This window comes from Meleagris gallopavo, chromosome 9 (genome assembly GCF_905368555.1).
Source record: "Meleagris gallopavo chromosome 9, MGAL_WU_HG_1.1, whole genome shotgun sequence".
NCBI classification, from domain to species: Eukaryota; Metazoa; Chordata; class Aves; order Galliformes; family Phasianidae; genus Meleagris; species Meleagris gallopavo.
In genome coordinates, this window is record NC_139412.1 from 15,613,942 (window position 1) to 15,638,296 (window position 24,355).

At 41.3% G+C, this 24,355-nt stretch overlaps 1 protein-coding gene across 16 annotated transcripts in view; it reads right to left on the reverse strand.

The window, feature by feature from the left end:
• GRIA3 (glutamate ionotropic receptor AMPA type subunit 3) overlaps window positions 1-24,355 on the reverse strand; it is a 542,807-nt gene that overhangs the window by 37,943 nt on the left and 480,509 nt on the right. For all 16 annotated transcript variants that reach the window (XR_014884948.1, XM_085230480.1, XM_085230478.1 and 13 more), the window contains 6 exons: window positions 18,247-18,300; window positions 16,570-16,731; window positions 13,584-13,751; window positions 10,555-10,659; window positions 9,209-9,316; window positions 7,812-8,018 (listed from right to left, as the gene is read on the reverse strand). Coding sequence is in view for 15 of the 16 variants with exons in the window: in XM_085230480.1 (XP_085086606.1) it covers window positions 7,812-8,018; window positions 9,209-9,316; window positions 10,555-10,659; window positions 13,584-13,751; window positions 16,570-16,731; window positions 18,247-18,300 (804 nt within the window). In the remaining variant the exon portion in view is untranslated. The remainder of the gene's footprint in view (window positions 1-7,811; window positions 8,019-9,208; window positions 9,317-10,554; window positions 10,660-13,583; window positions 13,752-16,569; window positions 16,732-18,246; window positions 18,301-24,355) is intronic.

Below are 24,355 nucleotides of genomic sequence, written 5' to 3' on the forward strand. Positions count from 1 at the left end.
GGGGGTTTTAATTTCATTTCATTTAATTTAATTTGAAGTTTAATAAGCAGAAATGGCGAAGCCTTTCGTAAAGGAATTCTTCGCTTACCAGCAGGTGCCTCAACCCTGGTTCCCAAGGCAGCCCTGGGTGCTGCACATCTGAGGCCAATGGCAGCCCTGCTGGGCCTGCCTCCATTCCCCATGAGCACACACACAACCTCCAGGCTTCCTCCAGCCCCTCAGGAAGGCCTCCTAAGCATCTGTACCTGCATGTGCAGCTATGAGGGATGTGTACAAACTCATGGCTTGGAATAATCAAATAAGCCTCATCCACACATATAAGGAAGCCATTTGGAAACCATGGCCCATGGTGTACTTTGCTATAGCCCTCTTCAGCTCCTTTAGACATTCATGCGTACCAGGACATTGCCCTTCCCCTTGAGTGACTGCTTTCCTTGAGGAGAAAACCCTCACCCAATCTGTGGTTGCTTGCTGCAAAAAGCTATGTTATCATGGCATGCATCTAGAAACTAGAAGTGCCAGTTGCTTTTGGATGCTGGGTGTTTACTGGCTTTGCAGATGAATGAGTTAATAACCGAAGTAATAGAGACCTCAGGGAACATGGGTAGAGTGTAGGGAAGGGACTCGATTCTGCAGCTTGCTCGCTGATGAATTCTCCCCAAACACATATTTGTCTTTTAGCTACTGCTTACTGAACTGCTGTTCAACATTAAATGTCTGCGGTCAGTATAAGACACGCACAGGACATCTGTTTTAAAAGCAGTCAGTGTCCACTGCTGGCTGGAAGACTAAGCACTTTGACCATGGCTACTGTATTTCAAATTGAACTAATGAAGTAATTACATATTAATCCTTATTAGAGTGAGCTGAGTGGATGAGGACCTCCGCAGAGCCCCTAGCAATGACTGCTCGAGAAATGGAGCTGGAGTGGGAGGGAGCAGCCCTGCAGCCTGTGCAGGGCCATCAGCCATGGGACAGCTCGTCAGGGGCTGGATCAGCCATAGGTGCTGTTATTTGCTGTAGCATTTTCCTGGACTCAGAGAAATTGAATTCTCCCAAAGTAATATATTAATTGCCGAAGGAGACACAGTGGAGTTCTTTCTAAGCGCTGATGCAGCGTGCAATAAAGTCTGCATCTCCTTCACGAACATCTGGGTTCATGCAGGATGCTCCTGTGGGGTCTTTGGGATTATGGAGCTGATGCGCTGTTTAGCACTGACAAACCAGTTTTTAAATGCCTGATTGCTACCATGTCCTCATTCATATCACAAAGCATGAATTTCTTTCTAAATGATTTTAAATTACATTAATATTAGCAGAAAGATAAATACCTATTTTTCTAATACACCTTAGTCTTCCTGCTTTCCCACCATTTTTGGTAGGCCTTCAACATATTGGGAATACCAATAAATAAACATCCTCTGGTCTTCAGTGAATACAACAGCAATTGTTTTCATCAAAGGAAACCAGCATGGGTTCAGACATAGGATCTCAGGAAACCATCCACAACTCTGGCACTGAAAGCAGCCCAGCAACAGTGCAGCACCTGAGCCTGGTTCCCAACTATTAGTTACATCAGAGAAGTTAAAATAAGAGCACTTACTGCCTATTTATCTAGATATATAATATTAGAAACGGAGAGCTTATGAAAATCTCTAAGCACCCCCACAGATAATTAATAACTGCAGTGTGGTTGTGAATCTCTCTTCTTATTATGGCTGCACATAAGCAGAACCCATAAAAATTGAACTAGATTAAAAATAACACCACAGAACTGCAAACATGCCTTACCCTGTGCAGAGTTGGAGGGGGGGCAGTTAGGAACCTCAACAACTGAGCTTTGCTAATCACTCATGACTAATGGCGTTTCAAACATCATCCTCACTGCATTTAAGCTGGGAGAGAAATGTCATGGATTCCTCTGAGGCTTGTTCTGTCTCTGCCTACCAGTGTGGGAGGACGGATTTAGGGAGGACATGCAGCACAGAGCGCTGCCCACTCTGCTCAAAGCCGACCCCAGGAGGCTGCATATCTCAAAACTCTTAAGGGGAAGGAGAAAAATACTAAATGGAAATATCCCTCCGTGCAGAGAAAGAAATGATAAGATGTTCCACCTCTGTAATCCAAGAGGTGGGGTGGAAATCTGCTTACAGCCCTGAAGACGAGTTTCATTATCTTCAAAGACATGCACTAGAGGTAGGAAGAGATACTGGACAGGCTTCTGCTAGTACATGTTTTGGTTGCTATTGCCTGTAGAACTGAAGAATTCCTTCACTAGTGCGTGGCTTTCCAAGAAACTTGGTGCTGGCTGCACTCCCTGTGCAGCCTGTGCTCACACCAAAACAGTGTAACACTGTGCCTGGTGCTCACTGCCCAGTTTCCTTTGGCAGCCAAATCCCCAGGCACTCCAGAGGTGCCGAATGCTTCTGAGATGAGACTGTGCTGGAAAGATGGCTGACTGTGCAGTGTAAGACCATCAGTGCAGGATGTCGGACAGAGCAACACCTCACCTATGGTGCCTGATAGCTGCCTTGTCAGTGGAACATGCTATCTCCCCAGATATCAGGGTGTGCTGGAAGGCCAGACCAGGAGTGCACTGTGCTTCTAACACACTTGCTCACACTTATTTAGAAACAACAGCTGAGATCAGTACAGCAACAAACTGCATTGAAGTTGTACTGCGTATCAGCCGAGCCATGAAAAAAACTCATTTTACAGTGTTGAAACTGCAGTTGGCCTTGGCTGCTGTAGTTTGTCGACATTAATTGAATTCCTTGTCCAAAACAGGCCTAATTTGGATGCACACTGTTCCTCCTGAGGTACTATCGCTGTCTTCTGCAGACGGAGAAGTGGAGGCAGGTCTGCTTTCAGCCTGTGCCTCCCACCTGGTGTGGTACAGCTGGAGCTGGGAGCCATGCTGTATGGGCCTCGCCCTGGTGAAACCAGAAGGGACACTCTGAGGAGGGGGATCAGCCTTCCCCCAGCTGCTGCTACCCCAAGGCTTTCCATGGCAGTCATGGTCTTGCTGCTGCTGTGAGAGGCAGAGCACTTGTGCTGTGGGCCCAGCTGGGCAGGGACAGGAGTGGGCAGCCTCGCTAAAAACAGCTGCAGAGGCCTTGTGGCTGGGGACCGCCTCAGCTTTACATCCCGGCTTCGTTCCTCGGTGCTGTTTTACATATTGAAAGGTTCTTACAAAGACCTTCTGTCACCTGAGGGGAGTTTTAAGGGCTGTAAGGTCTGTCTGCTCTTTCCACTCCCAGAGCATTTGTAGCTACAATTAAGAGACGTGTTCAGCCTACTCTCAATTAGCCTCAGCGACTTGAAAGCATCAGGCCCGGGGAGAGAGCTTTCCCTGGTGGCACGGTGAAAGCAGAACAGTGGCGTTCTTTGAGAGGGGAAGGAATCAAAGCCTGCAGAGGAGAGGAGAGCAGTGCCAAGGGCTGGCGGCAGGCGGGCACAGAGCCCCGCACATAAAGCCCCGCTCCAGGAGGGGCGGCTGCAGTGGTGCTGGCAGAGGGCAGCTTGTTAGCGCCGACTGGGGCGGGCAATGCCTGCCTTGTTGGTTGGATTTAAACAGCGGCTCACTCATAAATTGAGAAAGCTTCAGCTGCTGTAATGGTGTAGAAGGCAGGTGTCTGTCTGATCAGGCCCTGGACCTGGATGAGCTGCCCCAGGATGCGCTGGGATGGGGTGGCAGTTTGTCTAGAGAAATGAGAATAATTCTTGTCTTAATAACATGCTATTTAGCTTCCTTAATAAGCACGCACCATAGATCTTAGTGGGGAATACAGCTCATATGTACAGCAAGTTTTAGGTTTGCACAGGAGTGGGATAAAGTGGTCCTGGTGCTACCCGGTGTCCAGAACCTAGAGCTTGCTGCTGGCTGAACTAGACACCATTCTCCACCAGGAACAACTAAAATGAAACAAATGTATAGATCTGGGAACACTTAAGTGTTAGGTAAACTTAACTTGATATATTTCAAATTCCAGTTAAGAGTTAAAAATACTTTTCTAAAGTTTTTCAAGTCTCAGTTAAGAATGCAAAGTACTCTTCTAAAATGCCCAGGAAAACAGCTTTCACTACTTACTTTGCTATTGTCAAATATTTCCATTAGTTTTAGAAGTTTCTCTTAGTTTAAAAAACAGTAGTGCATTACATTAGCATTTTTATGGTAGAAGGTAAAGTCTTGTTTTGATACCAGTAAAGTAAAAGATCAAAATTAAGGTTTTGTTGTACCTAAAATGACATTTTTGGATTTATCAAAAATCGACCAATTTTCATTTCCGATGTCAAATTTTTATAAAATTATTATTATCAACTTTTAGTAATTGCTAACAAATCAAAAGCTAGCTCATCTCTGTCAGGACTTCTGGGCTCTGGGTAGGAAGCAAAGCCATTTGGGGACACCTGCTTGGCCAGCACTCCCTGCATCTGGGGCTGCCACCTCTATGCTGCCAAGAGCAAGTCCTGCACTGCAGCCAGATTATCACACAGCCTGGTGCAAAGCAACACCAAAAGGTCTAAGCAGGTCCAGTTGAGGTCGACCTGGCTGACAGCACAGGAGGCCTTTGTGCCCTCCAGCCAGCCCTGAAGTACTATAGGGGACAAGGGAGGGAGAAAGTCTCCAGTGGAAAGTGTTTTAGTGTGCTTGTCCCAGGTGATGTGTGACTCCTGGGACTGCCCTAGTTAGCCCATTGGTGCTGAGCTCAGGCTAGCCCTACGCTCTGGTCAGGGCTGTGCTGGTCACCTGAGCCTGCAGCGCTGGACCACCCCATTCCTCCTCTTCTTTCCCACATCCTCTCTACTCAGACCCCTCCTGTATAGGCTCTGGAGCTGTGAAGACCAGGCTGCACCTTCCTGGCTGCATGCTGTATCCCACAGGAAGCAGGAGTAATGGCAATAAAGAACTGGCACAAACTAAACATTAATTACAGTTAATTAGGGTTTTGGCATTAAAGCTCCAAGCCATTCACTTGCTATGGCTGTGCTAAGAGCACTTTTAGAAAAGGGTTGCATGCGTGAGTCTATGCATAGAAAGAGCGCAGTTTAAAAAATACTTGGTAAGACTTCCCAGCAGTGTGGGTGGCAGTGGCATGCTTGTCGGGCCAGGAATGTTCTGCATTTGACAGATGAAGCACTTGAGACAAACGCAATCTAAAAGATTGTTTTCTGCCACAGCTCAGTTCAGCTGCTGAGTAACTGGTACCAAAACCAATCAGGCCCCTTTGATTCCCCCATGTCTATCTTCTATACATGCTAATAAACGCATTTAAAATCTAATCTCCCTCTTGTCTTCCCAAAATGGAATCTGGAAGAGCCAAATATGACAGTCACTTTGCAGACAGGCCTCACAAGGGCATTAGGGGAAATGTACAGTTTTAGATCCCTAATAGAGTTTTAAGCCCTGGGGAGATAAAGGGAAGTCAGCACATAATTGAGACAGTTGCTCCTAATAATTATCACATCTAGAGTACTGTTCCTTCTTAAGGGCTTTTTGCACATCCTTGTGAGTTTTGTACACAGCCCTCTCTCAACAACTGGAGGAAAGGGCCAAGGGTATCTCATGATCTCAGCAAACAGGACTGGGAAAGTGCCTGAGGGTCTCCTGAGGTCTGTGCTCAGAGGCCAAGAGCTGCTCCTCTGCTAGCAGAAAGCCAGGTGGATTTCTGCACACAGCTCTCCAGCTTGGCTGCTCAGCTCAGCAGGATGGGAGCTTGCTCAGCAGTGTGGAGCCATCAGCATTAACCCAGGTCTGCAGTCAAACCTCAAGGGATGCATCTGACCTTTGAGTAACTGAGTATTGTGGTTAAGAGGCTTCAGTAACTGTGCTCTCAGTGTGCAAGGAGGAGCTGTTGGGGGCCAGGGAGGGAAACAATCCTCAAATTTTCATTAATCATGGGTGAAAACTGTGTCAGAATTGAACGGAACAGATCTTTTTGTGGGGAAAATGACCACCATGGGCAGATTTGGGGTTGTTTTAAAATATGGTCAACAGTGCCCGTGAGGCTGTACTTCACAGGTTTGGGCAGGTGACAGGCATGGTTGGGCCAGAGGGCTCAGTCTGATGCTCAGGAGGCAAGCTCTGAGTGAGGTTCATCCCAGGGAGCTAGGGAAGAGGCTGCAGTAGGGAGCCTGCTTATCCAAGCAAAGGCTGGGTTCAGGTGGCCCTTCATACAGATGGATCTTGCACTGCTCAGCAGCTGCATGGGCTAATCCTACTTGGCTCCCATCCCAGAAGCAGTGGCCCGTATTGCACCTTTCTTCCTCTGGTCCTTTTGCCCTGGCTGTTAGAAGTAATTTTAGATTCTTTTTGTCATGTCTTTAGTGTATGATATGATTTTTCTTTTAAGTGAATAAGCTGTTTCATTGCTTGTCACTTGCAAATATATCAAAAGGACCCAATTACGGCTAATACTCTTGATATTTCTTGAACCACACACTGGGAAACTGAGGGTTTAGGTTTTCATTGCAATGCAATTATGCCTGAAACTAAACTAAGCCTTTCCTTCAGATGATCTTAATGTACTTGTATTCTCCAAGAAAGGAAATACTGTTTTCCCAAATCACAGAACTGAAGCACTGGATGTTCAAAGATTTGGATAATGTTAAACCTCAACGCAATAGGAAACCAAAGAGAAACCCCAGGATCCAGAGCCCTGTTTATGTTCAACAATAGATTTCCCTCCATCCCATTAATACAACACCACAAAATCATGTCATTCACATAAAATATTTGAAGTCAAATAGGCTAGAAAATATGTAATAAAGGATTAGGACTCCAGACGAAAAAAAATTTTGGAAACCTAGCAACTACTTTTAAAAAAGACTAATTCATTTGAAAAGAGTTATCTCACCACACATTTTGCAAGAGATGATGATATTATGTTATCATAGGGAAATTTTGAGGTGACTTTTAGAAACTACACTCATCAAGGGAACAAAAGGATGTAATGGAAACATTCACTTCTATACAGATATTTTTAATAAAGGAAGGGTTGTTAAAAATAAACTGTAAAGAGGATTTGGGTGGAATCACAAATCATCTCATTAGCATTTGGGGGAAAAAAAGCAAAGATGAAATATCAGCTTGTATAGTCTTTTCTGCAAAGCCAACTTTCTCCCCCTTCCATCTGGCTTATTGTATCAGCATTCCAAAATTCACATTTTCAAAGAAGTTTCTAAAATGGCAATTCCAGACTGTTTTTCTTCTTACTAAAGAAAGCAAAATACACCCAATATAGAAATATAAAGAGGAATATAATGAATTACATTTTTTGTGTGTGTCTGACACACACAGTTGATTTTTAAAGAGAAAAAATTGTGGGTGGTTTCAGGCTTGTACTGCCTCTTATGCTGAAAAGCAAGCATGGTGCTGAATCTCTGGTCTCTGATCAAACAAAAACTGATCTCAGTGATCTAACGAGGCTCAGCATCGTAAGATCACACCTTTAATGTTCGGGGCAGCCCTCATCACTCACAGGACTGATCGAGAAAAAGAAGTTGTGGCAAGAACAAGAGCAGTGCATGAAGGGAAAAGTAGAAAATCTGCTGTAGATAAGGAATTTGAAATTTTCCCAATGCAAATTTCAGTGTTTTGTGGAATCTGATTTGGAGAACAGTGATAAAAAAGTGACACTTGCTTTTAATGACATGATTAGAAAGCTAGGCTATAAAAATGGCATTACAAAGAAATATCTAGAATTTTAAAAGTGGTATTCAAACAGATTATCTTTATTTTGCAGTTTATTAACTTCGAGCATAACTTTTCATAATAAAGAACATGAAAATGAAGGTTAAGAGAAACTTACCCCATAGACCAGTTCACCCACCATGCCATTCCATATCTTAGTCTCAGGGTCCCTAGCTCCATATTTCCCATCTCCAACAATTGACAGTTTGTATTTTATTCCAACATGTTTTGCTATTTCAGAAGCTAAGTCTACACAATATCCTTCATATCTCTCATTCCCTTCTAGTTGTTCATGGTTTTTCTTATACATTACATATGGTGATTCCTTTGAAACAAAAGTAAAGATCAAAAGTCTATGAATGTAAAACACAGCTTTAAAACATACAAAATGAGAGATGTTACGATCCTTACTTTATATTAATGGCAAATATTTACAATATTTCCTACTTTGGTACAGAAATTAGGCAGACAGACTTTCACACTTTAAAAATCCTTGGCATGATCCTACAGGCAAACATACTATAGATTTTACTCCTAGTACAGATCCATTGAAGGCAACAGGACTATTCCACGTTAACAAAGTTGCACTATTATCTGCAGGATTAGGCCTCATTTTTTAAGTTATTAGACAGTCAAATAGCATCACTGTAGTAATAATTCAGTTTTTAGAGTTTATAGAGCATACCCGACAGCTGTAGCAGCAAAATTATTTGCTAAGTCCCCCAAGGCCTAGGATGGGGCTCTGATGGGGATATTTTCAAAGCAGCCTAAAGGAAGCTAGGCTAAAATCCTCAACAGCATTTTTTTTTCCTCACTGAATTCCCTTAGCCATCTTGGAAAATTCTGGCCAAAACGCTGATTATATCTTGCTAACTTCATAGGAGTATAAAACACAATGCTTCAGGAAAGAGCATAAAATCGGATCATGCTTTGTAGAATCGTAACAGACATAAAAGTAACAAACAATACTACACAGACCACATTTGCTAGAAGCAATGGGACTAACACAGGTACTGCTGTTTATGAAACACATGAAGAGCTTTACTCCTTTGGAATTTCATGCGTATACATAGCTTTAATCCCAGTGCTAGAGCATTTCCAGTTCTCTACAGGCTTCACTGTACCACCCTTCCTCAGTCCACAGGGGTTGAGTTTACAGAAGCCGTACCTGAGTGAGGGGTGCAAGATTTGACCCTACAGCAGGAAGGCCAGATCCTGCCAGCAATCATATGCATGCATAACTTCACTTATATGAGGCATTTGATGGCATTCAAGTGTCTGAGAAGCAGGAAAGCACAATGTTGAGCTCAGTGGGATTCCTCTGAGTAAACTCAAGGATATGCATAGAAGCTTGCAGTGTCAAGCCTTCAGCAAATCTCTGGCGGATACTGAACTTTTCAGTCACTTGAAGTAACACAGTATTCAACACCAGACTCCTGACAAGGTGTTTAACACATCTCAGGAGCCGTGCATCTTATTTCCTAAACACAAACACGCTAAGAACATTAAACTTACCAGGATGGTAGTGACTACTATGGTTCTGTTCTCCACAGATGAAGTGTCATTAGAAGGCAGCTGATCTAATGTTGGCACAAATCTTTCATATTCATTCCAATAACCAGCCTATAAAAAGGGATATTGTTAACCTTACTACATATATTTACAAGGGCTTTGGTGCATGAACTTGTAACAAGAACTGTCAAAAATTTAGTCAGGGTTGCAGTAGCTTTAATAGATACAAGCCAAATCGAAGTGAAAATACATACTAAATTCACATTGCTATGGTACCTGTGCAATAAACTCCTCTGTATCCACAGCATAAAAGGTGCTAAAGACAAGAAAACACTGCAAAGCACTTTGAGTCAAATTATCCAGGTTTGAATTTTTTATCAGTATTCTGCTGCAGTTCAGGCAGTGAGGACAGCACCTGCAGACGTGCCTGAGAGCTTCAGAGCAGATGCACAGACACTGCTAGCAATGCAGGCACAACAGCATAATCCTCAGTGCGGATTACAAAACCCTCTGACTAGGAGGTGACTGTTTGTCAGCTGGCTTGTGCTGACCTTCAAGGTGCTGTGGCTGTGTTGCTATGCTATTACTACACCAGTTTTTATATTTCTGCACAGACGTGCTGTAAACCTAGCTGAGTGTCTGGGTCATGTCCAGAGGTATTTTGTTATCAAATAAGTGCAGAAGAGTTTACAGAGTTGCACTGGTGACTAAACACACTAGGTACCTACTATCTCTGGAATCAGGGGGATGATGTGTCTTATCTACTCAGACTCATCACTCAACACCCCTGAGAACCTGCCTACCTAATTATTTTTGAAAATTCGCCCTGAATTGCTTTTATAAAAGGCAGTCACGCCACTTAGCATCTATACTTTATTTAGGAGACGAGAGAACAAGCAGTGAAAATTCTAATTAAAACCCAAATTATTTTCTGTTAATTTCAGAAGGTTTCTGAAACGCACTCATTCCAGTTTCACTATTGCTCTGAGGCCTCCGTTGGAGAAGGGAAAGATGGAGAGGAATTTAGGAGGTTGGGCTGTGCACAGGGACATGACAGCAGGCACAGTGCTCAGCATAAAAGCTCAAGGTGGCTTCTAATAGAAGAAGTGGGGTTTGAACTTGAAATGGAAACCAATGAAGATATTAAGTAGGATGAGTGATATGTTTCAGAAACAGAATAGAACAAGGTTCCTGGGATAGGGAAGACAGCAAGAAGGCAGGGATTCCTCTGGGTCTTGTTTTTGCAGTGGCTGTGCAGCATTATTGAGTTCCATTAGTTTGCTGGAATAGTATTATCAGAAATATTATTTCTGAAGATATGAAATCTGAATGTATATCTTGAAACTGACCTTTCTTGATCCAGAAGCTTTCATTTCATACACATCAATTGTGTAATTTGTTCTCCGCCCGTAAGTATCAAACTGGATATTCCCTGTCATTCCTTGAACTTGCACCTTAAGGCAAAAAATAGAAAAAAAAATATTAATAATAGATTCACTCTATATTTTCCTCTGTTACATTTTGCAGGAAACTCACTAGCTGTAGCACAATTTTTATCCATACAAGAAACCTGTAGCACTTCTGGCACAGACGGTGGTATTGTTCATAATAAAAAAGCCCCAATTCTCTCAGTTTCAGCCGTACATATCCTTTGTTAGTTAGTACTCTGCTGGTGACTCACCACTGCAGAATGAGTTGCATTTAAGTGTAAGTAAGTGAAATTAGCCCTGCATGCATGTTAAATATAAGAAAGACTGATTCTGCCACGCTTAGTCACACTAGGTTCACTGATGTAGAAGGGCTTGCAGCAGCGAGCTACCTGCAACAATTCAATGCTATTAAAGCCCTCGCAATATGGCATGGAGTGATTTGTGATATGGACCAGAATTTCATGTCGTTGCTCATTCTGGGAAGTGCTTTATTTTAAGATCAGTCCCAGCGTAGGAGAAAGGAATGAATGTATTTGAATGAACATAGACAATTGTCTCTACTGCTTATGGGGTTTTGGTCTCAATCTGGATGGATGGGTGTATAGACGGTAAGTCATTACCATTACGTACTCACATGAATAACTTTAAAGGGAAGTATGAAGTAATTTGTTTCAAAGAAAAACTTTCTTATTTCCCTGTATGAAAGTGTGAGGTATTTCCATTTATCACTTATTGACACTGGCATGCTCTCATCTTAGGCAGAAGGGGTAACAGTCTGAAACTGCAGTAGAAGTAAATTAGCTTTCATATTCAGCAGAATGCTTCAGAAACTACAAAAATGTGTGGTGGAAAACTCGTCAAAGGGAAACTGTGAAACCACAGTCCTGAAGATGTTCAGAGCTGGTTACTGAGCTGTTCATTATGCTTTAGAGATGGTACAATTAAACTTCTTATGACGGACAAGGAAAGGCTACATTAAAAAGTTAAAATTCCTTTGGCCCCAAATTATCCAGTGAGCCAAATTCAAAATGACATATAAGTTGTGTGATTTTTTTTGTTAGTTAGTGGGTCTGAACCCTTTTAGCAGCTCATGTTTTCAAGAGTCAGGAAGAATCTGTGAGTTTTTCCTGTCTCCAGAAAGCTAGAGATGTGCACCAGGCTTTGAAAGCCAAATGTGTTCCAAAGAGGTTTTATCAACTGTAGACTGAGCATTTGTAGAGTAGCTGACATATAATTTGCAGCCAGATGTGAGCTGCTGTGCCTGCTTTTGGCACTTGCTAGAAGCTGTCTGACTACCCTAGCACAGGGTATGTCTCAGCAGAGCTTGTTAGGTCTGGTTCATCCTGAGCTGTATTGAGATGTGAGCATTGTGCATTTGACACCTTTTGACTTCAAATTTAATTTGTTTCTATCTTTGGTGGGAAAACTCAGCACTTCTCAAAATCTGGCTGCAGAGAGGCAGGGAGACTCACCAGGACTCAGAACGTATCTGGTAGCAGTGTGCAGAGGCAATCACAAATTAAGTGACTATTTATAACTGCCCAGATCTGCTCAGGTAAACTGTCTGTCACTTATCTGGTGCCTTACATTTAGAAACACAGACATGCAGAGCTTTTGAGGCTGTAGGGAAGCAGTCAGGTAATGCCTATTTCCCTTTTGCCAGCAGGGCAACTGTAGTGTGACACTGCATCTTTTGCTGGCATAAGGACACTTCTGGGAGGTCTTGAAAAATATTGTTGAGTTGCTGTTATGGAGCAGAGAGGAGGAATTGTTATTTTTTTCCTGATGAAATTTTCTTCTGACCAGAGGAGACTGATGAATGGAGTGGGGTCCAACAGGCAGTGCTACTGTGGGATGATCTGCAGTGATTGCAGAAGATGACATGAACCTCATTTACAACCTGCTGGAAGTTTGACACCTACTTTTGTGCCAGTTGTGATTTGGGCTTTGTATATCCTGTGATTGACATTTTTTCAAATATATTCTCTGCATGACATAGTGTCCTATTGCAGTGTTCATGTTCTTTCTTGATATTAATGCTTTGTATCTCATTCAAAGAGGTTTTATATTTCACTTACAATAAAGTTCAAATAGACAGTACAAATTATTTAACTATTATGAAGATTAAGTTTAGTTAACATCTCTTCAAATGAGGGCAATGCTCCAGGTAGTGCATTTGTTAGGGTGCAACCCAATGGCATAAGAATAGCTCTGACAATGTGAGACTGAACTGTCTCTCTCCTTAAGCGAATGAAGGGGAGAATAAATCTTGGGATATAATCTTTTCACTTTGGCGATAAAAAAGCCATCAGTAAACTACGAGGTCTGACCCAGGATTTGTTTTTACCTAACAGGGGCTTAGTTCTGATTTCACTCACTTCAGTTTCATGCCTAAATTTTTACAGTTACTTAGTTATCCAACTATTTTTGCAGTTACTTGAGCCAGATCAAAAGCACACTCTACTCCTGTCTCTTATGTCTACAAAAAAATTACATACGTGTCTTCAAGCTAATAAAGATATGTATCCCTGCATGATGTACAATACACATGCTGAAGACCCAGTCTGGTTTTGCTCATCATCTTTGCAGTCTGAGCTTGACTTTAGAAACCCTCAGTGCATAGCAAACTGGCTCATGATCACTTCGTGGGAGGCAGAAGGTCTTGGAAAAGTCAGCCTATAGATGCCCTGGGGTTACACTGCTCCTACAGGGATGTGATTTTGGCCAACTCTTTGAGAACTAACTAGTTATGGCTTGCTTGCTACTGAATACGTCTTAGCCATCTTTGAGAGTTTGTCATAAAGTTTGGTTTTGCTGTTTTTCTTTTGTCCTGAAAAGCAGCTGTTGTTCTTGTGTGCAGAAACTGTATATGGAGTAGCTCTGCCCCTGTGGAGTTGCTGCTGTTGTGAAATATACACATCCAATAGCCACAGTATTTTTGCCCTTACCATTTTCAGAGCTCTTTCTATATCAATTCCTTGGCTCCATGGTACTGCAGGGTTGGCCAGGCAGTCCCCAGCACTACCTCTCCTGGAGACATCCACACGTTGCCTTCGGAGGTAACGGAAAGCCTCTGCTATGACTAGGACTGCATCATGGGTCAGGGCAGATGTATACTAAAATTGATGCAAATAGAACATAATGACAGATTGTAATCTTAGAATCACCCTAGGTTTATCATAAGTCCTTCTATCTTTAATATACTCTTACAAGAATCATGGTCAGAAGCTCTTTTGCCTGCTCTCTGTCTCTTGCTACAGATGCTTTTTTTTTAACAATTCCATTTATTTAAAATGACTAATTGAAATAAATAATAACAATAAGGATTAAAATAATGGAACAAGTATATAGTTGCATAAAGTATAAGTTTAACTGGAATTTTGTTCATCTAAATGATGTCACTACAAAAGTTGGCAATTCCATGCCGGCCCCTGTTGCTACTGATAGCAAGAGCTCATATTTGTTTATTCCTTGAAGTAATTTTTTTTCTTTACAACAGGATTGCCAGGATGGTTTTGAATTGAAGCTAACATAAATCATTTCTGTTTGGACCACAGTACTGATTAGGTAGCATCTGTGGCCAGGAATAGATCAGTTAACATTTTTAGTAGACAGCTATACAAGCTAGCAATCATAAAACACACGTAAGGCATTACATCTCCTTGGTAATTGCCCATCTGCCTTCTCTCACACCCCTGTAAATCTGAGGAAGGTGATAAGCTTTGTGTAGCAACAAGTCCTCAACAAAACCCTGGGAGTCCTTAATGAATTGTTCATGCTGCTGTCAACTTCATCCATTGCTTGATGCATGTATCTGGTGACATCTCCCAATGTATTACCTACAAAAATATCACTTTTTTTTTTTTTTTTTTCCAAAACATTTTTGCCACGCTCCTGTGCTTGTCTGAAAGTTCTTCTCTCCTAGGATGGACAGAAGGTTCTATACATAACATTGCTGGTTTTCACTGTCAGTCTGCACACCTGTAATTTAGGGGTCTGTGCAATTTAGGGGAAACCATTTCAACTGGTGCACACTGGCAGCAATTGAATGTGCTCAGTCTAGAAGAACAGATTTCAAATCCCTTGTAACTGAGTGACCCTCCGCATTTCCACTATTTTGTATGAGAATGGAGAGGCATGTCCTGTAGGGCAGAACAGCACGATTAGTTGTCTGTATTTCTTAGAAATGCGTATCATCTTATTGCAAATTTGATATAAAGCCTTAGGAAGTCTGCACAGAACAAGGCATACCTGCATGTGCGGATCAAAACAAAAAAGGAGTGCAAAGGTAGCACTGTGAAGGTTATACAGCAGCCTCTCTTACTGAGTTTTAAATGACAGCACTTTATAAACTTTCATTTGGAGTGTGTTCCTGCTCTGACTGTGCCAGGGCACAGGCATTTTTTGATCCTGCCCACTTTTACCTCTTCCTGTAATCTTGCAGTGCTCACTCTCTCCTCTTAACTGACTTGTTAGTTAAAAAAGATTATATCACATTCCACAGAACAACATAGGATGTGGTATTAATTTTATCAGGCATTTGTTCTCGTGCTAAAAAAAATAAATTTGTAATAGCTGTCCAATCTAACGCTACACAGAATTTACAGTGATAATTTTTTTCAGCAGAACGCGTCAATTGTCAGTAACCTTAATGCAATCCCTTCCAAGTCATGCCAAGAGAGCTATCTAATTTTCTACTTTATTTGAATTCTGATTATAAATGCATGAACACGCAAAGAAAAGAAAAAGAGAGAGGGAAGGGAAAGACTGATAAAATACGGAATAAATTAAACATCAGGGCTTTAATCTCTAGGCAATTTTATTTCCTAATCAGAAATATTTTACATCAATTTTTAAGTATGCTTTTTGTCTGATTGACAAATATTGTGCACATTTCTATAATGAGCGGTACATTTGTGGAAAGGTAATACATTCTCTATGTTTGTATGATACACTTAAGATTATTTTTTAAGGATAGAGAGTAATTTTTCCCTCAAGGTAAATTGCTTTCAAGTGGAACAAAATATTCCCAGGTTAACTTCCTATCTGTCAGAGCTTTTAAGGTTAGTACAACACTTCACTTCTGCCTCACTCCTAGGAAGCTTTAGAAAGTGGGAGTAGTTTGTAATCAACAAATCAAGCCCTGTTTGCCTTTCCTTGTTTTTTCTGAAATGCCACCGAGGCTGTGGGATGGCATAAGATAATTTTCCTTCTCCAAAGAAATCACATGATCTCAGCGATGGAAGAGACCACAGTGAAGTGTCCAGTCCACTCCTTTCTTCTGAATTACGGCCACTCTGAATAGACTATCCCTGGTATGTCTGTTAAACCCACTGCATTTAAACCCTCTGTGAAAGAGGCCCCTTTATCTCCCAACATGCATATTACTGTACTTAGCACCACTTATGGTTTTTTTTCTGTGTTTATTACAAGTCATCTTGAATGCCAATTCAGCTGAGTGCTTCCTGTCCCTGTCTGAGAACACATTTGATTTGTGTCTATGTGATTAGAGAACTAAACTCTGCCAAGACATGGGGGAATGCAATCACACTCAACTGTCTGCAGTTGTTTGGTGATCAGAACCATCCTGGAATAGTTGGGGTGCAGCTCAGCCTCTATGCGACCAGTCCCCAGGCATGCAATGGGACCTACCAATGGGTAGAAGGGGTGCTATCACCTTTTAAAGATGCTAAGGTAGTTTAACATCTAAGATAGTTTGGGCTTGGCCATGCCATCTTTCTTGGTGGCTGCACTAGAGAGCAGTTTCTAGCATCATTTACCTTACAGTAGGAAGTATCTCTGGAAAATAGCTGATTATTTTATTTTTTATACAAACACACTATGTACTGGAGGACTAATACAATTCTTAAATAACAAATAATTGCTTTAAAGTAACTCATTTAATCTCCACCATTGTCAGAATAAAATAAATACCTTTAATGGTGAGTTTTTGGCTTCTGGGAATTCTCTTTCATCGAGCCTCACCCAGCGCTGTAGAAACTGCTGAACCATTGGGTTTTCATTATTAACTATCTGGAATCCAGTAACATTGGCACCTCCGTGCATCACTCTCTCCAGCACGATGTCTGTGAAACCCTGGGAGGACACGTAAAAAACAAAAATTATTGCCATCTAAACCACCTTTTCTTTGTCTCAGTTTTACCTGCTAGAAATTTGGCACAATAGAAACCACCAAATTTCTTTCTTGTTAGCTGAAAACATTCGACCATGGAGACCATTACTATCACAGTAGCAGTTGGGACTGTGATAGCAGAATTTGTAAATGTCTTAAGGTTTAGACCTTTGCCACGGAAAACTGTCCTGTTGTGTTACCGCTATGTCACACGTAACATCCACTGGTCAGAAAGAAAACAGCAGGGAAGCCTGAAACACCTCTTCCTCTTCTCCTTGTCCTGGTGCAAATCTGACCAACATCTCACTTCCATTTGAAGAGCAAAGCGTGCAGAGCTTCAGTGTTGTGAACAGAAAGCCACTGAAGAGCCACGCTGTTCTGCGGAGGCGAGGCACGAACCTCCTGGCTAGGCAGCCGTCAGTCAGAGCACCGCTTAACATTTTGCTTTCAAACATAATGGTAGGATTCTCTCCCACTCTCTTGTTATTTATACCCGTGGCAGTAAATTGGTGTCTTTTTGATTAGCGTGACTTGATTGCAGTCATGTTTACTTGAATGCCAGTGCTTACACATGCTAAAAGGCAACTCAGAGTAAGAACTCACGTATTTCTATGCACACTCTACAGTATAATCAGTCAGATCGCGACTGATCCTTATAAAGCAAAATGGCACATTTTAAAGTCGTACAGTACTCATATTAAGTAAGGATATTTTAAAATTTGTCTTCTGTTTTAATCAGATCAAAACATGAATGCAGAGAACATTCTTCCAAGTGGGATTGCTAACTTCAAAGTGTGATCTTTGAGAAAACATTTTTCTGCTCACAGCAGACACGGAAACCAAAACTAGATTCTGCAAGGACCAACTACAATATGACACTTATTCTAAGGGACTCTATTGGATTCAGTTTCCAAGCCATCACATACACCCCTGAAAGCCAATTTTAGATTCCAGAAGTAGCCCTGATACAGATAAAAATGTCTTGTTTTATCCTGGTAGGCTAGTACACATGCTGTCACCAACCCACACTCTCACTCTGTAATAAAAATGAATGGCTGAACAGTCTGGCCATTTTACTTGGTGGAATTATTGTTTTAATTTGCAGCTTTTCATCACTTATTTTATATGTAAATATCCTACAATTATTTTTCCTAGAGTGCTAAATTTCAAATATGTTACATAGAAGATTATGGTTACCAAGTGTCTTATTTATGAGGACAGAAATTAGTGGAAAACACATAATTAAATCATTACTTTAAAATTAGTAGAGGATATTAGCTGCTTAGATAAAACACAGACCATAATTGACTACAAATGACTATAACCTACCAGTCCCAGTATTTACTGAAGTCATTTCTCATAATCCAAGAACTCACTCAGGCATTTTCTCTTCTGCTGATTAAAGTTGACACAACCTGAACAGAATATATTACCCTCTCAACCTTAGCTATACTTGTAATGAAGAAAAAAGTTCTTACCAGGTTTGCTAACATGTAGTGATAGCCTCTAGAATGTTTGCCAAGGATTACAACCTGTGTGAAGAAAAAAATTACGTTACTCAGCGTAAGAAAGCGGATGAATCTCAACCAGTAGAAAATGGGACAGAAAATGAACATTTTTATAATCTTCTATGGCCAATCCATGAAGAGCATGAATATTATACACCTGACTTTACAGACATGATGCAGTCATATGCATTTTTAAAACACGGGCACTGCACCAACCAGACTGACCCACAGGGCTGAATACTCTCCCACTGAAAATGATCTTACTTGGCAATCTCACCCTTGTGACCACAGTGTTTCCCCGCTGACCATACTCAGTTTAGCTATCACTTCAATAATTTCTGCTCTGCAATGAGGTACCAATATATCTACTTACCTAGTTAACTCACTAGGGGTGTGTGAGAAGCATATGAGACAGCCCAGCCTCTCATTCTGCTTACTGAAATGTGCTGGCACAGGGGGCTCTGATGGTACTCATTGTACAGGGGGTTTCTTGCCATGAGAGCCCTGACCAAACCTTGTCATATATGCTTTATTTCTTAGTTATATGCAGTGACCTTCATTGTCTTTTGATGGAGTTCAAAAGGACTGAAAACATGTCACTTCCAGCTCATCTAAATGGGGAAATTTGACCTTACATGTGTAGTCAAAATTTGTACTAAATACAATGCGGCACTTCCACTAAACCAACAGCTCCTGCCCTCCCTGACCCCAGCTGGTTATCTCTGTGTGCAAATGGAGCCATTAAATGGAAAAGTAAAGAGACAGAAAAGCAGCAGGCTGAACTGAACAGCTGGACTCTGCAAAGATGAAGAGGACAAGGCAGGGCAGCGCTGGCTGGCAACTGAGTTCTGCCATCCCACGTGCTCCTACTGTCATTCCAGTAATACTGTACTTTTGTAGAAAGGAGAGAAAAAACTCTCCATGTTCACGGAGCTGGCTGATGGCTCACCAGTAACAGCTCCTGTGCAAATCATGCCACTGCACTTAGCACCATTCCCCTGCCTTCAGGCTATAGCCTCAGTAACATCCATCTCATTCCATCTAGGTCACGGGGAAAAAAGTCCAGCAGAAAGAATTTAATTAATAAATGTGGTGATAACATGTGTCAGGACAGAAACCAACTCAGACTTTTCTAGGGTGAACTACTGAAAGTTAGAAACATCAAGCCTAGCTCTGACCAGCTGTATCACAGACTGTATCAAGGAGCAGGTCAAGTGGTCAGGCGATGCTTTTCAATGGACCACTTATGTCCTTGCTAAAGTGAGATGACATTTGAGTCACTGTCTTTGGATACACAGAGGAGCCTCTTAAGGTTCTTGATTAAATTATTAAGTTCCCAATTGTCTCTTTGGGTTGCCTTGTCCTTAATAGATGTCATTTCTTTCAAATTCACATTTAGTTTTGTAGGAATTTGCATACTTCCAGCAGACTGAAAATAAATTGCTGTTCTGGTCCTCTTGAGAACTGTATGTACACTCTGTTGGTAGGAAGCATCTGCTTTTCTACACTCACACTTGTTTTCTATGGAAATGTGCAGGCTTCCTTCAGATCATCTGGCGTGTGCGCTATTTGCATAATGAATTCTCTGTGTGTTTAAATTTCACCTCAATGGCAGCGCTTTCCTTTTAAAAGGTTAGAGACAAAGAGCTTAACAACAACAGCATGCTTTGCCATTTTAACCTTAATAAAAAATAAGAAAGCTTTTACAGATCTATCCAGAAATGTGGTTATTTAAGAGAAAATACCATGACAGATGAAGTCAGGGGCTGTAAGGAAAACATTCAAGGAGCTGCTACAGGCATCTGGAGAAATACTGCACATAGGAAATGTAGGACTCATTAGCATAGATCAGATTCAACTTCTATCTCCTCTATTGTCATGCCTCCAAAATGTCAGAATTAACTCTGTTTAATTCCTTAGAAAGGTCCAATACAGTACAGTCATGCTTTAATTTGTAAAGCATCTTTCAAAAATGACCTGTTACTATTTCTATTCATACAATCAACCACGTTAGTTCGTAATTATTTAACTGGATCTTAGCAATGCTTTTAAAACTCACTACACATGCTATCCTAAATCTTAATGAGGGCAGTTCTTCTCCCCCCTTGCTTTCCACCCCTACCAACTGCCCAGCATCTTGCAGGAGCTGCTGGATTAGCGAGCCCAGCAGAAACAATCACAGACATCAATGTTACTCCTCTGGGAGTGCAGGGATGGACAAAGCTTTTTTTTGAAGAAAGAGAGCAGGAATATAACCAATAAATCTCATCAACTGTTTAGATATTGTGAAGCTTATATAGAAAGTGAGATATTGAATAGTGGTGGTGAATAGAAAGCCAGGATTACAGGACAAGGATTTCACAGAGCTACATGTCTTTGGTAAGTTTCACTTCCAAGACTTAATATTGCTTTCACTTTGACTGAAAGAAAATCTTACAGGTTTTTACACTGAACAAAGGAGGAGGAAAAAAAAAGACTGGAAACTATCATTAATAATTCAGACGTCTGATCACAAACAATTCTTGTTGTGTAGATAAAAAGAATGTAATGTTGGGTTTGATATGGAGCCAAAAAAAGTTTGTATTTTTCTGATTAATTAACAGAAAATCCAGAGAGAACTTAATTAAAATGTACCTCATGTTAAAACAAAAGTCACAGACTGCTGGCATCCTGGAAGTGTGGGCCTATATGCCAGATTTGAGAAATTAAATCAGCATTGCCAATTTCAGTTTTTCATTTGCCTGGGGAAGTAATTTTTTGAATGAAAGCGTAAGAACATAGTGGTTTTCACTGCACCAGCCATAACGATAACAAATAGGAAACGCAATTTTTTTGCCTTAGCTCTTAAACTTTTCTTACAATTTTAGAAGGGTCTGTGGGCTCAAAAGGAATGGAGAAGTGAAAGAATTGTGCAGGTTTGGGAAGCAGAACAGAGCAGTCATATTTTCTCTTTTAAAGAATATCATTGGTTTGTCTTTGACTCATGGATGTAGGAAATCACGAACAGCTGAGGTCGTCGGGACCTCTGGAGATTGTCTCTTCCAACAGCCTGGCTCAAAGCAGGACAGCTAGAGCATGCTGCTCAGGATGTGTCACATTTTGCATGTCCCTGAAGACAGAGATTCCACAACCCCTGTGGGCAACTTGTTCCAGTGTCTGACTACCCTCGCAGTAAAAATGATTTTTCTTATGTTTAAACAGGATTTCCTGCATTTCAGACTGCGTCCTTATCTAGTCACTGGGCACCACTGAGACTCAAAATCACTGAGACTGTCCAAAAAGTGTCTAGCTCTTCTTCAGTCCTCCCCATCAGATATTCATACACATTACTAAGTTGCACTCTGAGCTTTCTCTTCTCCAGGTAACACAATTCCACTTCTCCACTTCTCTCATGATGCTTCAGCCCCTGGATTATTTTATGGGCCCTCCATGGGACTTGCTCTAGCGTATCTCTGTCTAGGGAGCCCAAAACTGTACATAGTACTTCAGATGCAGTCTCACCAGGGCTGAGCAGAGGGGAAGGATGACCTCTGTTGATCTGTTGGCGATGCTCCTCCTGTGCAGCCCAGAGAGATGTTGGTCATCTTTGCTGTGACACTGCAGTGACGGTTGTGTTCAATTTGTCTGACAGGGCCATTAAACACTTCTCTGCAGAGCTGCTTTACAGCCAGGAAGTGCCAGGAAGACCCAGTCTGTACCTGATGCATGACATTAGCTTTCCTATCAAACAATCCTTTCAATTTTGTAATAACTGTAAGCTCATTAAGAATGCCCTTTGTCCATCATTAAGATAAATTAATAAAAAGCTTAAACATATTAGTTCTTGGGGTATCCCACTAGCAACTAGCTTCTAGCTGGATTTGGTGTTGCTGATTACAACCCTTTGAAGCCAGCAATTCAGTTTTCAGGCCATCTTGCATAAAAGTTCCCTGACTTGATACTCTACTGAGGTAAGTCTTCATTGCTCCAACCTTCGCCACTGGCCTCTGGAACCTAGGATTCCTGAAGGCAAAACTCAACAGTAAAGACTGAGGTGAGGAAAGCACTTCTAGACTTGATCAGTTTCAGTGTAGCAACTCTACACTAAAACATAACAAATCAGAAAAGGCCTAGGACTCTCCTGCAGTGTTGTCTCCATGAGCATTGAGTTTAACAAGTGTCACTGACAAATACATGCTAAGAGGATACGCTTGTGTTTTTACATAGAGAAGTGGCTATCATGACTTTGGCAGCACTGTAAGGAAAACGAATAAGAGCTCATCTTCCCTTCACTTGAATTGATCTGGTCAGTTCAGTCTTTTTAATCAAGGTTTTTTTTATCTCTCCTTATTTAGAAATGAAAAAAGGAAGAAAATAAATTAGATCACAAAAGTATAGACTGCCTCATCTACAGCTCAAAACCCTGGTAGTTTATGAGTTTATTAAATCTTTCAATAAAATACAATACTGATGCTGACTGGCAGAATTGTCACAAAGAAGGTCTAAAGATTTTTCCTGTGCTTTTCATTTCTGACAAGTTAAAGAAATATGCTACTTAAATGGAATGACAGGGAGAGATCTGACCTGCTGTAATGCGCCTTTCCATTTCTAGCATCTCTGTGAACAATGAGGTAAGTTAAATCCAGAACTCTTCTTTCCTAGGTTTTAAAAAGGCAGCGAGAAAAATGAGATTTCCTATAAGCTCAAAGTCAAAAAGGAGTTTTGTTGTCTTTGTTGAAGTTATTTATACATTAATTTGGGTCCCGCTTTTGCAAAAAGCCCGTGATTAACTTCAAGCATATTAGCATGTCTTCTGATTTTTAAGTCTACTTTTACGTTTCTGAGGACAGGAAAGCTTAGCTAGCTCCATATGAACAACAATGTCCCAGTACGCCTTGCTTTCAAAATACAGCTATGACATCTTTGCTTTCAAAGCAGTGCGTGAATGCCAGCAGTGATGGCACAATTCTTTCTTCTCAGCAGCAAACAAGCCAAACTGTTCTGTGTTCAAGAAATGGACACGTCTAAAAAATTCCAACAGCATCATCAGGATCAGCTCAGTGTTGATTGTTCTTTGTGGGAACAGCATAGGTAACAGGCCCTTGCTATCTCAAGCATGGCAAGAACTGTCTTGCAGTCCTAAATTGCTATGGAGCACTGTCTTTTCTCCTGGTTAACACATCAGGTATTTTCTAGCTTGCAACCCTATTAATAGCAACATTTTACATCTGAAGATGGAGTTACATAAAGCTCATCTCAGATATGAGCAGCTCCTACTTCATATTGGAATAAACAACTGAGAAGTCATGGCAGCACCCCATCGGACTAGAGGCATTGGCTAATTTGGTCCTCAAGACCCAGTTTAGAAAGGAAAGGAGCAGAATATCAGTGTGACACTCCCATTAGTTCAATAAAAGTGAAAGCCTTCAGAAGTTCTTATCATGAGAGAGGCCCATGAGAGTGGGCTTGCAGCTATTGTACGTTGGTTCTCAAAGGAGGGTGCACTGTTAATAGCAATTATTGTAATTATTGTGGGAAGTGTCATGTGTGCAAAGGCAAAAGATCTGGTGCAACAGCATTTGACAGGCATACACAATCATTCCTCATTGTCTTTACTTTGCACAGGTCGCCTTTTGTCATGTAAATTTTCCAGACTAGAGTAGGATAAATTGGAGAACAGAAGAGGATTTTCTTCACATAACCAGACGGCAAAGTAAAGATAAGATCCCTTGCAACCTCAGCAGATGCATTTACTGCATTCTACAATGCCTTCTCCCTTGTTTTACCATTCACACACAAGCTCCTGCACAAAGAAAGAGCTCCCTTTGAGGATTCTAAGCACAAGACAAGGCAAGGACTTCTCTCAGAAAAATTACAAAAAATAGCATGTTGACATCTTTTTTATGTTTATCGCACCAATAGCACCAGCACCAACATACTAAATTCCAAAGGAACCACAGTACTGTTGTGGCAAAAGAAGCATCACAGCTAGCACTGGTCTTCTCACAGCCAGACAGATAATACTTATCCTGGCTTTAATTCCATAGAAATAAAGCCATTTCCACATAGGGTACAAATGACTTTCCTTGTACAAAGGGTC